The following is a 15,045-nucleotide window of genomic DNA, read 5'->3' on the forward strand; positions in this document are numbered from 1 at the left end:
CCCAACTTCACCTCTGTGTCGCCCCGGGGACCCTTTGGCGGGGCCGCTGTCTGTCTGTCTCTCTGCGGCGGCCACAACTAGGAGGCGGTGTGTAATGAGATCATGAATATAGCTGAGACCTCGGTGAAGTACTGCAGCACCCTGTCCCACCCCCATGACTCTGTCCACAGACTGCCCCCCCACCCCAGTAAACACTCTCTCATCATTTCCCAGCAACCCCAGTCCCACAGCAGCAGCCCGGAGCCAAGCCGTCTCAACTGTGGAATGTGAGTAAGACCTTCCGATCAGACCTATAGATAATCTGTATAGCAGTGAAAGTGTAGCTAGAAGCGGTCCATAGTTAAGGAATACCACTGATAAACCATTGAATATACTGCTGGAAACATGTCATCATATAATCTTACATAATCAAATGCCTGAAGTACTTGGATCCTACACTTAAGCTGAGATGGTGTTCTCTCTTTTGTTGGAAGTAGCATAGTCAAGTATAGCAAGTTCTGTTACTGTAATGGAAATTAAATACAAATTGGAACAGCTTTGGCATGCAATTACTCCTCATCTCAGTCACAAGTATTATGTAATGTGATTGGAACACAACACATTTTGTTTTAATTACACAGGTATAAGGAAATACAGTTGAAACAAAATATAGTTTGAACCAGACCCCTTATTTCTTTACCGATTTCACACATTTTATATGCGTTTCAGGCCGGTTTGCGTTCCTGTTTCTGAATTTCTGCTTCTGTGTCCCGCTCCAGTTTCCAGGCTTTGTACAGTTACGTGCCACAGAATGAGGATGAGCTGGAACTGCAGGAGGGAGATCTCGTCAGCGTCATGGAGAAGTGCGATGACGGCTGGTTTGTCGGTATGTGCCGCGGGCCTCGGGATAGATTCCTCCAAGATATAGTCATCCTCGCTGTGTCACATCCATCCATCTAGGGTTTCTTGGGCATGACAGGAGAGGCTTGCGCGGGTGCAATGTGCGTGTTTTAGGCCTCACGCAGAAGCATAGTCATCGTCACTCCGTCTCATCCATCCATACAGGGTTTCTTCAAAGTGACAGGAAAGGCTTGCGCATTTCTGCCTCACATAGAACTTTAAATATAGCTTAAATGTGTTTATTTGTGTGCAAAAACAGGTGTTAGTTCATTGTGAGCCTTGAATTTAAGAAAAGGAACTTTTGCTTATGTGTGCCTCATCCACTAACTTACATGTTTCTGTTTCTGTTTCTGTGTGTTTTTGTCTACAGGTACCTCAAAGAGGACGAAACAGTTTGGGACTTTCCCGGGGAATTACGTGAAGGAGGTGAAACTGTAAACTGTAAAGATTTGTAATCTGATTGTAACACTCGGTTGCCTGTCGAGCTCGGGAAGTCATTACTATCGCGCATGACTGTTGGTTAGAATAGTCACTTAGCCAGGGGAATCCATTTGTCTGGGAAAGTGATCGGTTTGGTCTGAGGTATGTCAGAGTGCATGAAGAGGACGGAGACGGCTGTTGACTCACTGCCCCAACCTCAGTCTGGTGTCGACCTTCACCACATGTCACACACTTCTTGGCAGAATTCGTCCGTCTCCCAAAGGGGAATTTCTTTGTGAAACCGTCGCGCAAAATGTCAATCGCTTTTATTGTACATATAATAGCCTCATTTTGTCAGTGTAATTTACAGTATACAAGTGTTTACGTAGCACCTCACTTTGGAGGTCAGCAGCAGAGCAGTGTATGGATCAAAGAGTGGAACCTGAACTGGATTTGGGGTATTCGGAATGTATTTATGCAGTGTGAGATTGGAGCTGTTTGTCATGAGCTACCTTTACAGGACCAGAGGTGTTTTTCATTATCAGCTGTGTATGATACAATCTACACATCTCACGATTGAAAGAAATGTTAAGCCCCTTGGAAGATGTTTCCCAAAAGAAACAAACACCGTCCATGTATCAAACTGAATGTGACGGCTCAGCAGATTATATTCCTCGGGTTTAAATTTGAGAAAACTACTTGAATTTAGAGTAAACTCAACGCCCTCCAGAGTGAAATGCATAGACTGTTAAATGCATAGACTTTAAGCCTTAGCCTTATTATGTATGATGTATGTGAAGCCTCTTAAGTAAAACTATTTTGACATGTCTATTTTTGCTCCCTTGTGGGAAATTCATGGGGAATGTAGTGAAAGTTATAAACCTCTACACATTCATACAGTCAGTATTGGCTTCTTTTGAAAAACACCAGAGCATTCACAGCTCAGTGTAACCTAAAAGCCTCTGATGCCAGTTCAGTATTGCCTTCGTTTTCTATCCAAAGTTTGTACAACGATTGTTGTACTGGTCATGTGCATGAAAGAAATACAGAAATGTCAAAATGAGCTGTTAGCGTTTCTTTTTCCTCAGTTAAAATGACAAACACGTCTGATAAAAATGAAGAACTGTGCATAGTATGAACATGTATTATGTCAAACACCTCTTTCCAAAAGCTATTTATTTGTCCTCTTATATGTCACACCTCTTGCTTAAAAGTGGAGGTAATGTAAGCTGTCTGATGGCGGCTGATGCCTGTAAGGTAGCTGGTGGCAGACGGCTGCTGCAGCTCGCCTGGCTCCGGCTCGACCACAGGACAGGCGTGGTAGCACTTAACTTCCTGTCGGGTCATTTAGGGAGACTCCGCTTCACAGGATAATTGTAGATTTATCAGTCGCGACACAAAAAGCAATTTCATCTTTTCAGTGAAAGCCGACAGGGTGTCTTAGTAAATAATCCTACTTATTTTTAAGAGCGTATTGAGATTTTAACCATGCCCTTACTGACAGCGTCGTGTGTAAATGTGTACAGAAACCTTTCAGAGGCCTTCCGAATATGGCTACATATTTTCATATGTAATGCGTACAACCTAGTTCGCACAGTTATTGGAATGATTCAATAAGGTATTTAGGTCAGCATTAGTACAGCATGCACTATCAAATCTAAGAGATGATCAAATCGATTCGGAGCATGAAACACTATCAACCAATCAACCTCGATGTTTGTATCCTCAGCTTCAGAAAAACAAGAGTCGTCACAGGGTTAACAGTCTGGTCCTTGAGCTACAAACGCTCCCTGAGGGAAGACGGCTTTGAATGCTGGTATCAAAGCATCGGAGCCGTCTTCCTGCGAGTGCAGAGCTCCCACATCTCGAGCATCATCAGATCCTGTATCAGGCACCGTGTGTCGGAGCTGATCCTCTAAACGCGCAGATTGAAAGATGATACCTTTCCCCTCCTTTGTTTTCATCAAATTCCTCGTTGTCATCAACCACGGCGATGTACTCATCAGTCTGAAGCAGAGCTGTCAAATAGTACTTGCAAATAATTCTTAGTGCTTGTTTTAACCTGCTCCGAGTACCAGATGGGTGACATGGGGCGATTCCAAGAAATCACAAGAAAGTATTTAAAAGTCAGTTTAGCTTACTCCACCTGGTTTGATGTGGTAAAGTACCTGGCGCTCCAAGTAGCTTAGTACAAACACTGGGGATTATTTGCTGCTACATGACCCAAGTCTGACCCTAAGAGATAGTCTGAATTTGCCCAATCCATACATTACTAATCAAATGGTTGAAATATATGTTATACTGCCAGACTATCAGTAAGCCTACTTTATAATATAATTATTTAGATTAACTAAATACACAAAGGTTGGGTTTTCAAATTGTATTGAAAAGTCTAAAGAGAAAATGTTAACTGATGTGTCTAACACTCACTAGATCTAATAAGTATATCTTTTTCCATCTGAATCTTAGCTACAGCTGCGCAGTGATGATAAACATCGACCTGACTGGAACATGGTTTGAAGCTGTATGCGGCTACCACTTAAGCGATTTATTAAGTTTCTGTATTATACTTCAGTAGCACTAAGGGTTTCATCCTCTCTGTGATTTGTTGTGGAAACAGACGGGAGGTTTCATACTGTGGAGATCAGCACTGACAATTTAACCGTCACTCAGCGGGGGAATGTTTTCCCAGTCAGATACAAACACTAATACACTACTTTATGGGTTTGCCTGTAGACCACTGATATGACTGTCAGGTATTTTGTTACACCGCAGAAGCATGATGTTTTTCTGTTTTTTTTTCCACTGCTGGCTAAACATTTTTGGTTCCTGTGTAAATCCAGCTTGTCATGAATGTGCTGATTGGTCGGGACTCTGCGTTGAGCTGTAGGTTATTCCCCACGCTAATGCTTGTTCTTAATACCTTTTATTTCCTATCAGAAAGACAGGAATTTGTAGAGAGGTGTGCTCCACCTCAAACAGACTATATAATGGACTTTGACACAAAACAATCACTCATTTAGTCGCTTCATAACACAGCAACTCACTATAGAATGTTTATGTGATATTGTGCTCCATAAAACATCACAGGATGTATGAATGTATGAATATATGAATGTGGCACAGTGTACACATAATATGTTTAAAAAAAACAAATGTCAGAACTTTCATCTTGAATGAACATGCAAACTAGTGAGCGGCATGGCACAATAAGGATTGTAAATATGTAAAATAAAGAATAGATTGCAAGTGATGGGGGTAATCAAATGAAGCTCTCTATCAGTTGCAGCAGTTTATTTACCTGAAGGATTCTGGGAAAGCACAGAGTGAAGCGTTATTGAGCACAGGACGTTTGATGCATTTGAACATGACGCTGCCATTTGTGACGATCATAATGCCTTATGTTAGATGCAAAATTGTGCCTCATTTTCATTGTGTTTTTTTTTTTTTTTTTTTTGGATTATCACTGAAATGTATCCATGACCTATTTAATATTATCATTGTTTTTCCCATAGTCCTACTCTCTGTGATGGGAGAACATTTACTAAGAACTTGTCCATTACTGTGCAAGTACCTAAAGTGTGACACAATGCTTCAAATTAATGATTAATAATCATGAGAATGGATTAGTTTGACGAGACGCACAACCTGCAACAGGTTTGGTTTGTTTGCTTCAATTTGCAGTGCTGTTACATTGACAATATTAAAATAAAGATGATACTATACACTGCTGTGACTTCGGTATTATGCAATATTTAATAAACCATATAAACCATTTGAAGTATGACCTGTTTTGATTTCTGGTAAAGATACCTGAGATACCTGGAATACCAACTGAGTGAACACTTGCAGGTCCAGTTTAAGTCATACAAATGTGTTTTTTAATGCTAAATTTGCATTTGACTTGTGTTTTTCAAAGGCAGACTATAATTTCCACTCACATCTCCAAATAATTGTATCACACTTACATCATGAGTGATTGCAGAAGCATTCATGCAACTGAGCCAAAGGTGGAGCTGGTAGTCTCTGGGTTGGGTTGGTAATTAATCACTTTTTGAAGTAGCAGAACTGTAAACCAAGTCAAACTAACTACTCTGATCCCTCTGGACTGTAAGCTACAACCTGACTTATTAAATCAGTGTCACATCTTTTGGGAGAAGCTATGAAAGGCTGTGAAAAGTAAACACATAGGTTAGAGGAGTAAATGTCTCATTCACCTTTTTGGCTTCTGTAAACCTCAGTCAGTTTACACAAAAGATAATAATAGTGCAGTTATTATAATTGTGCTGTGGGCCTATGGAGGTTCACAGGTATGTGAGGAAGACATACAGCAGCCTGACAGATGTGCTCAAGTGGAGATTACTCACAAGTTTTCTTAGCAGTAAAAGTACTTTTCACTGACAGGCAGCCGCCAGTAGGCTTACTACAGTTTCTGTCTATTCTACAGTGGAAGTGGTTCACCTTAAAAAGCAGTTACAAAATAGACTTCACTGGCAAGCCTCGAGGTCCATTATAAATGCACACGGCTGAAAGCACCACAAGAAAGGCCGTGTTTTAGTCAGACTGCCGGCTGACTTTTTCCTCCACTTTCAGCAGCGAACCCCTGGCAGGAGTTCAAGTTTTGGGAGCGGCACATTCCACATCCTGGGATTTGGCTCTACCATAAATGGTAAGCTTGCATATAATACGGTGACGTACCGGCAGGCCGACATCCCTAAAACAAACACTGGCGCTCGCCTGAGAGGAGGGAAAAGCAGAGAGGTATCACTCTGCCCCTGTTTCTGGGTACCACGAATGTACCAGTCTGCTCTCAATGTATTTGCATCAATTTAAATGTTAACATGATAGGCCTATTGCCTACTGCGTTAGTGTAATCACATTAGTTTTTCCTGTAACGGATTAAAGTGTCAGAAATATTAGAATTCATATGAACAAAGTGGCAAATACAACTTGGAAAGTCGGAATTTAATGCTGTAGGCTCTATCTTTATTAAAACCCTGTGTGTAATTGTCATTATTTAGGTCTACAATAGCCTATTTATTGACCCAATGAAAGCAAGTAGCGCAATTGTTTTAGGGTGTAACACAGAAGTAATGTAACAAGTTGTGTAACTAATTACTTTTCTAAGGAAGTATAAGTAAAGTAATTCATTACTTTAAGAAAAGTAACAAGTAATGTGTAATGTATTACTTTTTTCCAGTAACGACCCCAAAACTGCATGCTGTAATGCAGTTTTGGGGTCGTTAATGTGAATGGTGAGGGAGGAGAGGGTCGTTAATGTGAATGGTGTGATGATGTAGATTTGTTCTCAAATTTCGGTTACAGTGACATAGTACACTGTCTTGTCTTTAGCCCCAATGTTTTTAGCCCCATCCCTTTAACCCTTAGCCTCTTTATCCCTAGCCTCTTTAGTCCCAGCCTCATTAGCCTTAGCCCCTTTAATCCTTGTTCTTTTAACCCAAGTCCCTTGGCCCTATAGCCCCTTTAATTTATAAAGCTAATGCCCTTTAGCTTTGCCTCTACTCCACAGCTCTTGAGTTGTAGCCTATCTGGAGAAGTGTCACCTCAGTCAACCTAAACAAAAAGTTGTTTTTGGGCTTTGTTAGCTAGCTAACTAGCCAGCAAGTTCACTTAGCAAAGCAACCAATGAGATTAGGTACGCCCACTTTTTTTTCAAACTCTGGAGTGATTCCTCTTGTAAATCCGCGATCTTTTCGCTCGCTCTTATCAGCGTGGAAACTTCAAAATCTATTCGTCTAGCTACCACAGGATCCACCCCCTCCCCTAATGTTGGTGAGCCGCAACCTCGGTGAAATTTCGACTATCGATCACTGCACATGTCATATGCGGTAGGAAGTAAGCTGGTGGTCTAAGACAGATCTTCAAACAGACTCTTTGCCCTGTGAAAAGCAGCAGCATGCCTCTCCGGGTCGTCATGCAGGGTCCTGGACCCTGGGGGTTCCGGCTGGTCGGGGGAAAGGACTTCGAGCAGCCACTGACTATTTCCCGGGTAAGTGTTTAGTTAGTTGTTGCTCTGTAATCCGCTGTAACATCAGCCGGGCTTGTCCCGCGACGAAACTTTCACTTTCCATTGTTTCCTCTCAAGTTAGCCAAGTCAAGAACAAAGTCACAGCAAACTGAGTTCAATATATTTAATCGCAGGCGTTTAGCTAATATCACTGTAGCCTACCGTTTCGGTATGTTGCTACTGTCTGGTGGCTCATCCTGGTCATACGAAAATACCGTATACTTGCAGCTGTAACCAAATGACTTACTTCTCTATCGTTTTTATGTCAAGCCTCCTCAAATGGATACAAATGAGGCTACAGACACCCACTTTATGAGCTTTTTTATGAGGGAACTGCCCCATTTGAGAAGTTTTACTTACTTTTTGTTGTTTAGTTGGATATGATTTTGTACAGAACTGGACAACTGTGTGTATACTAGGGTGGGGAGAGTGAAAACAATGTTCAAAATAGACATTCTTATACACTTATATGCTCTTATATCTTATCTCGTAATAGCTTCAAATGACTGAAGTAATAGTGAAAATATACTGTTCCTCATTCAGCTGGGGACACTTTGGAATTGCCTCACTTTGGCCTGGACCTCACTTTGAGAACCACACTGACATAATTGATAACTATTGGTAGCCCATACTGTTACTTTACCTACTGCTACATTGATCATCACAAGTCTGCTGAGCTGCATGGGATGTATCGATGCAAAGCTGTGTTACACGCCTGATAAATGTTTTACAGTATGACACTAAAGTTTGACAGTAGAAGATGGCACTAAAATCCTCTGTGTACTTTGACATCCCTGCCTGGGTGGCGGCTGCTGTTCCTGGTCATAAATGCTGTTACAGTGGACACTCCCCTCCTCCCAGGGAAAGGAAAAGTGATTAGGAATACCAGGAGCATGCCAGGCTCTCTTATAGCTCCAAGCCTTTAACTTACATTGTGTCTCAGCCTGAAAACACCTCCCTACACTCTGCCGGCAGCTTTGCCCCTGTTTACTATAAATAATCCAGTGTGAATAAAGGTCCTTGAAGGTTACATAAACAATAGAGCCCTAGCTAGAGTCCCTGAATAGTATCGCACGGAGAGAAGCAGTCCGACGGTAGCTAATTATTATTAATTGTGGGTTTTTTTTGTTGTAGGTCACTCTTGCGAGTAAAGCTGCCCAGGCCAACCTGTGTATTGGAGACATGATCTTGGCTATCGACGGAGAACCGACCGAGAATATGACGCACTTGCAAGCGCAGAACAAGATCAAGGGGTGCTTGGAGGAGATGGTGCTCTCCATAGACAGGTAGGCTGCAGCGACGTGTGCCTGTCTGCCCTGCATGGCCCCGGGCCTGAAAAACACTGAGTAACACGAGACGGCTCCGCCACACCATACAGCTGTTGAGGGAGTGACATGGTTTTGTTTATTCATGTTTTGGGGAAAAGGCAAGTCCGTCTTTGGTTTTACTGCAGTCCTCAATTTGAGATGTGTGCGCTATGTTGTAATTCTGTGCGGTATCATTGTATTACATAATAACAGCATGGTAGCTGTGTCGTATCAAGCAGTGGGTACATTGAAATAGACTCAGCAGGCAGACTGACGCATGTGTGTTTGTTCATAGAAAATGAAGAGAATAAGTACTGTTCTAAGATCACAGCAAAACCTCAGATGAAGAATAGTTTTCAAGCCCATAATAACTGTTAGAAGCTATTTTGCATGTATTTGTGGTTACGTGCCCTACAGCACAATTAAATACATTTCCATGATTACAGTCTTGAAGCCTCCTCCTCTGTTCCGCAGGTCAGAAAGTAAAATGTGGTCGCCGCTCGCGTCTGAGGAAGGGAAGACGAATCCGTACAAGATGAATCTTGCATCGGAGCCGCAGGTGTGTATGTGTGTGTGTGTGTGTGTGTGTCTGCTGACTCAACATCAAAAGATGGATGTAGGACTTGAGCCTTTACAATGACTCACCCAGCTCTGCCATTTAGAATCAACGGGAAATCCCATGCACAGGTAGCCGTACGGTTTCAGGAAGCCTACAAGTTCCCACTGCCCCAGCAAAGGCTTGTGGGAGTTTTTTTTTTTCAACGCTGCCTAACGATGAAGTCATTGTTTGCTTCCCAACAGGAGATCTCCTAGGAGACGGTAGTTTATCAGCCAAGCGCTGACGCAAGACTCAGTTCCTGCCTGCGGACTGGAAAGTTGAGGCCAAAGTGTGAATTCATGTAGGAAATGTGTGATGTGTCCCAGTCTCTGCGTCTCTCACTGGTCACAGATGTAGTGCATTTTGCTCACACAGACTGGAACACGTGTTCCAGGCACTCGTCCACAGTCTGCCACATGGATGCCTCCTCACTGTTTATTTGTCCAAAAGACTGTCTCAGGCTTTTGAGGCTATCATAACATTGTTCCATGTTAATGTTGTCAGCTCTGTTAGCTTTGTTGTCACTTGTGAGCAAAGAGACGGGGTTACTCTGAAATTTAAATGTGAGATGCTTGAAGCATGAGCTATATTTGGAGGCATTTCCGTGTTCCCACTGTGAAGCATGAGCTAGTTTTGGTGGTATTTATGTGCCCACTTTGATGAAATGCCAGTGGCATGACTCATTTGTGTCTTAAAAAGCCGCTAGCTGGCCAGCTGTAATTCAGGCAGAATCCATAGTCGTATATTATACCGCTGTGATTTGTGCGACTTTGTTTGTGCGTCTCTAACTAGAGGCAACAGTTGAAGCCTTCAGATGAAGAACCAAATCAGACTGTTTGAGTTTTCAAACTGTTGAGTGATGTTTCCACATCCCATTTTTCAAAGTCTGTAAATTGTAGCATTCTGAGTTTTCATAACTTAAAACAGCGGAGGTTGGGTACTTTCCACTGTTGTGTAACATTCATACCCAAAATGATTTTGATTGATTATACAAGTACATTACATTGGCTGTTCAAAACAATTTCAGAATAAGAGTTCATCTGAAGGCATCAATGGTTGTGTGACGTGAGTGTGCATGTTTCAGGCAGCGTCTTAAGTTTTTATTGCACAAATCAAATAATAGATTCCCATACTCACCACCTCTTTCCTTGGTTACACGCAAAAAGCTTTAATAGTACAATTTTACCTGCAATTGATAGGAGGTGAAACAGATTGGCTCTGCCCACAACAGGAGTGCTCTGCCATTCACCGCTTTTGGCTCCAAGGTGGTGACCAACCAGTACAACAATCCTGCCGGCCTCTACTCCTCAGAGAACATCAAGGACTTCAACTCCGCTGTGGACGATGTCAAAACCATCGCTACAGCCAGCGAGCCCAGCAGCGTGTAAGTTAAACCTAAAACTAAACCACCTTAGTCGAGTCTGAGTCGCTTCCGGACCAGGTGGAGAAAAGCATACCTTTGAAAATTATTTGATAGGTGGGAAAAAGTCAAGTCAATGTCCAATAGCGAGAAGAGAAGTCAAAAGTCAAAATAGGCAAGAGACCAAGAAAAGTCCAAGAGGTCAGAAAAATGTTCATTAAAAGATGATATGGTTTGATATATGTGTTCACTGTAACTCCTGCAGATCTCTTGAAATGTCCTCACTTGCTTTGTAGACCAGATCCATCAAAGTCAGGCAAGCGGCCGCCGCTAGCAGCAGATTCGGAGGTCTACAAAATGCTGCAGGAGAACCAGGAGTCTGACGAGCCTCCTCGACAGTCAGCTTCATTCAAAGTGCTTCAGGAGATTCTGGAGACGGGTACGGACCCCAGTTATCACTCAAGGCTTGCTAAAAGGGATTTTTTTTAAACGATTACATGGTTTTTGGACACACCATTATCATTCCATTTGAATGAGCTAACCATGTGTTTTACTGTTTTGCGTGTTCTGGATCATATCCCAGAGTAATGATGGCTAAAGATCATGGCATTAAAATGACAAACTCCTGACAAAATGGTAAGATTTTTAAATGTGTGTGTCCTCTTGCTTGTAGGTGACGCTGACAAACCATCAGGGTTCAGGAGTGTGAGAGCTCCCACAGCAAAGATTGGCTCATCAGTGGGCAACGCAGAGAAACTACCCGTATGTGACAAATGTGGATCAGGGATTGTGTAAGTATTTCACAAGTCTTCAATGTTCCTGTTTTACATATCTGTAACTGAGCTTAATATCAGCCTAGATCTGCGTTCACTTCACTGATGCCTGGTGTTTATCTTGCTCAGTTTTGGTTCACTTGGCAAACTTCCACATTGTGATGAAATGCTGTGATGCAACACGGAAGGACCCAGAAGTGCCGTTGTGTCCTTTTTGGACTTTGTCTCCTCCTTGTGGTTGATTTGAGTCAAGACCACAGGATGAGTCTGTCAGTCCATGGCTGTAAACCTAAAGGCTTGTTAACTCTGTTATGAAGGGTTAAGACTTTAAAGATGGAAAAAGGAAGGTGTCTGCTTATATTCAAGAAAACCCGGAACACTAATTTACCCGTAAGACTCATATTTTGGTTTTAGAAGATGCTTTTGTTTAAAGGGGCATTTCACCAAAACTGCACCTCAGCACTATTTTGTCCTTAAATTGCGGAATTGATTCACCCTTAAACATTTTCAGTACAATATTTACGTCACTGGATTGGATATAATGCTTTGGTTTGATTTGAATTCCTATAACAGCCTATGCACTTAGTTGGAAGAAGTGCCAACAGTCTATGTCATTGAGACTTTGGCTCATCCACTTACTTTCACTGAGCTTTAATTATCACAAAACACATTAATTGTCCTGCGGATCACATCCCTTAGTGGACAATTTTGCACCTAAAAACTCTCAATAATTCTGAGACCAAAGAAAGTTGTGGTGTTGTTGTTGTTTATAGCTTTGTTTCTGGTGAAAAACCTTTTAGCTCTTTCAGTTTATAGGTGCATTCTCTAATCACTTGTCATGCAAAATAGAATTGAATCTTCTCATTATTTGATATGAAAAGTTGGGTGTATGTCAGATGTTGGTGGGGTTATCTGGGTCTAACAATAATGTAAATGGTGTGCCATTGAGAAGTCTGGAAAAGAGTTGAAAATGAACTTGATCATTTCCACATTATGAACAGTTTGGGAACTAACAAAGTCTACAGCAGCAGGGGGAAAAACAAAATGTCAGTCCCAATACACATGATGACACCTTTTATGTAGGCTACTGTACTTTTTATGTATTGTAAATCCAGTGAAGAAGTGGAAAGGTCTGAGAAAAGTGTTGAACCTTAAAAAGTGTATAGAAACGTTAATGTGATCTGTCAATCACTGTTACAGGGGGATGGTGGTGAAGCTGCGGGACAAGTTCCGTCACCCCGAGTGCTACACCTGCACAGACTGCGAGGTCAACCTAAAACAGAAGGGACATTTCTTTGTGGAGGACCAGATTTATTGTGAGAAGCACGCACGCGAGCGAGTGACTCCGCCCGAGGGCTACGACGTGGTCACCGTCTTCCCCAAGTAGACCGCACAGCCTGGGACCCAACACACGACGACATTTAGCCCAACAGACTATGACATGGTCTTCTCTCGCATTACGCTTCAATACAGTCACTGTTAGGCAAGAACGTAAATGACTACACCTTTGAAAAATGATGATTTGCACATTAGGTTTCCAACATCCAAAGGAAAACCAGTGAATACTATGAGGCGGTGACGCATACACTCTTTTGTACTCTACCTAAAAACCTTTGTTTCTGACATTAACATGGACCCCCCCACTGCAGTTTTCTATTTGAATCAGAGTGCAATATGCACAAGATACAGCCACTGTATTTTAGTAATGTATAGTCTTTGTACATGTTTATTATGTTCTTTTGTATCATGAAATGAATGGGAAACCAGACAGTCTTCACCCCAAACCTTACTCCAAATGTTTTCTATATACTAAAATAAAAATAAATAGGCCTACTCTTATTCAGCAACAAAGCTGGAAAAACAAAAGTGAATATCATTGCCAAATAAATATTTTTAGCTCAAACCAATCATCTCTTGTCTTCCTAGATTATTGATTGTGCTTCATGACCTTTTTAGTAAAATGGTCTGCAGTTGTGAGATTGTCCTGCAAAATAAGTGCAACATGGTTCTGAAATCACTCACTAAAAAAGAATGACCTCAAATGCTAATTGGGGCTTACTGGGTAAAACTTTCATCTTTTCAGTGCTAATGTTGACAGATTCCCTTTTGTAATTCATTTTAAGTGCTGTAAAGTATTGCCACTTAACATTTTACCAATAAGAGCTTCTTTGAAAGAGATGGACATCATATACAAAAAAGTCCATAGTGCCAAGCATTTCAGATCATTTTCACCACTCATTGACAGAAAAGTAAAAGGCAACAGGGAAAACGTTGGATTCCTCCCTTGCCCGCATCTTACAGTTCATTTCATTGGCAAACGCACAGGAGATGCTCGGGTTAAAGTCAGCGGAGGTCCCGCAGCAAGAAGACGCGGGTGATGCTGAGTCCCACTCGGAGGATAAAACGCTTGTCGGACTGCCCGGCAGGTAGGCCGAAATGTGTCCGTGCTGGTCGGCCATGCGCAGAGTCTCGGTCAGCGCCCAGATGTAGTTGTGGGCGAAGCGTAAAGTCTCGATCTTGGTGAGCTTGGCGTCGTCCGGCAGCGCGGGCAGGATGCTGCGCAGCGCGTCCAGAGCCGAGTTCAGGTTGTGCATCCGATGGCGCTCTCTGTCGTTCGCCTTCATTCTGCGTCTTCCTCTCGGGTTTCTCACAGAAGACGCTTTCCCCGCGCTGTGAGTCGGTGTTTTGCGACACCGGTGTTCAGCGGAGTCCTCCGGAGTGTCGCTGGCTTCTTTCACAACACTGCAGACAGTTGGAGGAAAACCGCCGAGCGTCACTGAGCTTCTGGTTACGCGCAGATCAGAGCATGGTAGTTTTGGAGACATCCTGTGCAATAAAAAACCTGGTTATTTATCAAGTCTCGGACTGCGTAAAGACATTCTGTTAACATAAACAAAATTGTGTTGCATAGATTACAAATACAAATGTACAAGTTGCTTTGCAATAAGAGAACACTGCAAAATGTCCATCTTAAGTCATCTAGTCCAGCATTGAGCATTAAAATTTTGTTTTCCTTAAAACAAGTTTAAAACTCCCCCACTGGGTTGAGATCATTTCACTTATTCCCAGTGCAGTTTCACCTGTTAAAAGAATTTAAATGACAATATCTTGACACAGAAAAAGTTCGATCACTCCACTGTTAAGAAATTGACACAAATTCTTGAAACAAGTTGATTTGCATTGGAAATAAGACAAATGATCTCCTATATTGGTCACTTGTTTTAAGAAAAATAAGATTTTAAGACTCAATATCAGATAAAAGATGGATGTTTCTGCAGTATCGGTCCTCCCTCGCTGACCCAGCCTGCTGTGCCGACACTTACTTGTGACAGGTGACGCTTGGATGAAGAGGCAGCCGGTCGCTTGTTCCCTTGTCTCCTACTGTATCTGTGCAGCAGCTGACAGTGAGGGATTGATGCGCATCTCTTGTCATTTTATATGCCCTTTATCTTATCTTTTTGCACGGCGTACGCCTGAATCAACAGCGCCTGTCAAGTGGCCAATCAGCTTCCAGGCAGCGCGTCCGTCCCGTCCCGTCCTGCTCCCTCTCTCTCTCTCTCTCTCTCTCTCTCTTTTTTTCTCTCTCTCTCTCTCTCTCTCCCTCTCTCTCGCTTTTATACTTTTCTTTGTGTTTTCTTTACAGTATTCTGTCCAATTCGAGTTCAATTACAATACAAGAA

General features: G+C 42.3%; 2 protein-coding genes across 4 annotated transcripts in view; both read left to right on the plus strand.

The window, feature by feature from the left end:
* LOC139646848 (sorbin and SH3 domain-containing protein 1) overlaps nucleotides 1–5,076 on the plus strand; it is a 30,835-nt gene extending 25,759 nt beyond the window's left edge. Inside the window, exons 24-26 of the mRNA XM_071522613.1 lie at nucleotides 82–266; nucleotides 759–865; nucleotides 1,250–5,076. Of these exons, the coding sequence (XP_071378714.1) occupies nucleotides 82–266; nucleotides 759–865; nucleotides 1,250–1,317 (360 nt within the window). The 3' untranslated portion in view covers nucleotides 1,318–5,076. The remainder of the gene's footprint in view (nucleotides 1–81; nucleotides 267–758; nucleotides 866–1,249) is intronic.
* Nucleotides 5,077–7,016: 1,940 nt separating this feature from the next.
* Nucleotides 7,017–13,272, plus strand: pdlim1 (PDZ and LIM domain 1 (elfin)). 3 transcript variants are annotated; one of them, XM_071522615.1, is made up of 8 exons: nucleotides 7,019–7,309; nucleotides 8,462–8,613; nucleotides 9,109–9,193; nucleotides 10,432–10,614; nucleotides 10,781–10,793; nucleotides 10,894–11,031; nucleotides 11,266–11,383; nucleotides 12,566–13,272. In XM_071522615.1, exons 1-8 carry the CDS (start codon nucleotides 7,217–7,219, stop codon nucleotides 12,750–12,752), a joined length of 969 nt encoding a protein of 322 aa, XP_071378716.1. In that variant the 5' UTR covers nucleotides 7,019–7,216; the 3' UTR covers nucleotides 12,753–13,272. The 3 variants fall into 3 exon arrangements, with proteins under 3 accessions (XP_071378717.1, XP_071378716.1, XP_071378715.1); XM_071522616.1 differs by lacking the exon at nucleotides 10,781–10,793 and having other exon boundaries at nucleotides 7,017–7,309; nucleotides 10,914–11,031; XM_071522614.1 differs by lacking the exon at nucleotides 10,781–10,793 and having other exon boundaries at nucleotides 7,021–7,309; nucleotides 10,432–10,616; nucleotides 10,889–11,031.
* Nucleotides 13,273–15,045: the final 1,773 nt, after the last annotated feature.

The sequence above is a fragment of the Centroberyx affinis genome, unplaced genomic scaffold, assembly GCF_046629955.1.
Source record: "Centroberyx affinis isolate AG114_WGS23_722 - 3 ecotype Tasmania unplaced genomic scaffold, CSIRO-AGI_Caff_v1 ptg001004l_1, whole genome shotgun sequence".
NCBI classification, from domain to species: domain Eukaryota; kingdom Metazoa; phylum Chordata; class Actinopteri; order Beryciformes; family Berycidae; genus Centroberyx; species Centroberyx affinis.

Bases quoted from the DNA above. Each gene is read 5' to 3' on its own strand.
- pdlim1 (XM_071522615.1), top strand. From the start codon at position 7,217: ATGCCTCTCCGGGTCGTCATGCAGGGTCCTGGACCCTGGGGGTTCCGG. The intron at 8,614-9,108 runs GTAGGCTGCAGC...TCTGTTCCGCAG, and splicing joins ATGGTGCTCTCCATAGACAG to GTCAGAAAGTAAAATGTGGT. The intron at 11,032-11,265 runs GTACGGACCCCA...TCTTGCTTGTAG, and splicing joins TCAGGAGATTCTGGAGACGG to GTGACGCTGACAAACCATCA.